The 1,060-nt window shown below is 39.3% G+C and overlaps 1 protein-coding gene across 1 annotated transcript in view; it reads right to left on the bottom strand.

The window, feature by feature from the left end:
* Positions 1-24: 24 nt before the first annotated feature.
* cunh1orf210 (chromosome unknown C1orf210 homolog) overlaps positions 25-1,060 on the bottom strand; it is a 13,257-nt gene continuing 12,221 nt past the window's right edge. The window contains exon 4 of the mRNA XM_014023378.1: positions 25-523. Within this exon, the coding sequence (XP_013878832.1) occupies positions 315-523 (209 nt within the window). The 3' untranslated portion in view covers positions 25-314. The remainder of the gene's footprint in view (positions 524-1,060) is intronic.

The raw sequence follows: 1,060 nt of genomic DNA, 5'->3' as shown, positions 1-1,060 counted from the left end.
TATATATATAAAGAAAAGCTGCTTTTTGATGTTTGATCAGTCACTATAGGTGCATAGATGTGTTTTCTGTAAAAATATATAACATAAGCTAGTTTTTTTAATAAGGCTCCAGGACTTGTAGATTATTTTGTTAGGGGTATATAAAGTTCACTGCAACAGTGTGTGTTAGCATCAATCTGAAATAGTTTCACCAGATAACATGAATCTCAGCAGTGCAGATATTTTGGTTGCATGTTTCTTCACTCTAAAGAAGAATGATGAAGAAGTCAGAGTCTGGATCTGGAGTGGAATTGGTGGTTTCTGTCTGAGAGATGCTAAGTGATGCTGAACTCAACCTCCTCCATCTCTTCCTCTGTGTCTGCCTCGAAGACCAAGTCCTGAGCCGCCCTCGCAGCTCTGGCTCTCTCACTGGCCGGGATGTAGTTGTCTTCGATGAAGCCATCGTCATCTTCCTCGCTCATGGAAGGAAAAGAGTGAGGGTTCACGCCGTGTCCCCTGCGCACGTCAAACTCCACTTGCAGACCTGGTGGTGGACAAAACCAAGCGTCAGTTCAAGGTGAGTTAACCGTCAGGATTAGCTGTAAATGGATGTCATGGTCTCTCACTTTTGGCTTTGAGTCTTTTTCAATTTGACGTTTTTATTGATCATTACAATGGACCATTTCATAGTCACGAGTACTATAGGAGCCTATTTCTGGGTTAGAGGTCAACCGAGAAAACCCTGAGGTTGCTTTGAAAACACCATTGGAAATGAGCAAATTCAACAAGCCGTATGAAAAATCTCATCTATGATTCTAACGGAAATTAAAGTTGAACATGAATCAGTTTAGAGCAAATACATCAGGTGTAAATTTGCCGGTTGGATTTGTACTATTACAATGGCATTTCCATAAGGCCCTGTCACACTAGACAGCTTATGCCAATTTATGAAACATTTTTATGTCTAAATTTCTAATACAAGTTGTATATTTGATCAGTTTGTTAAAGGGGCAATATCATGTAAAATCAACTTTTTTGAGTTTTATATCATGTTATACTCTCATAAAAACATGCCCAAAGC

This window comes from Austrofundulus limnaeus, unplaced genomic scaffold, assembly GCF_001266775.1.
Source record: "Austrofundulus limnaeus strain Quisiro unplaced genomic scaffold, Austrofundulus_limnaeus-1.0 Scaffold365, whole genome shotgun sequence".
Classification (NCBI taxonomy): domain Eukaryota; kingdom Metazoa; phylum Chordata; class Actinopteri; order Cyprinodontiformes; family Rivulidae; genus Austrofundulus; species Austrofundulus limnaeus.
Note: the sequence above shows the minus strand (reverse complement) of the source record. Positions and strands in the feature narration are given on the sequence as shown.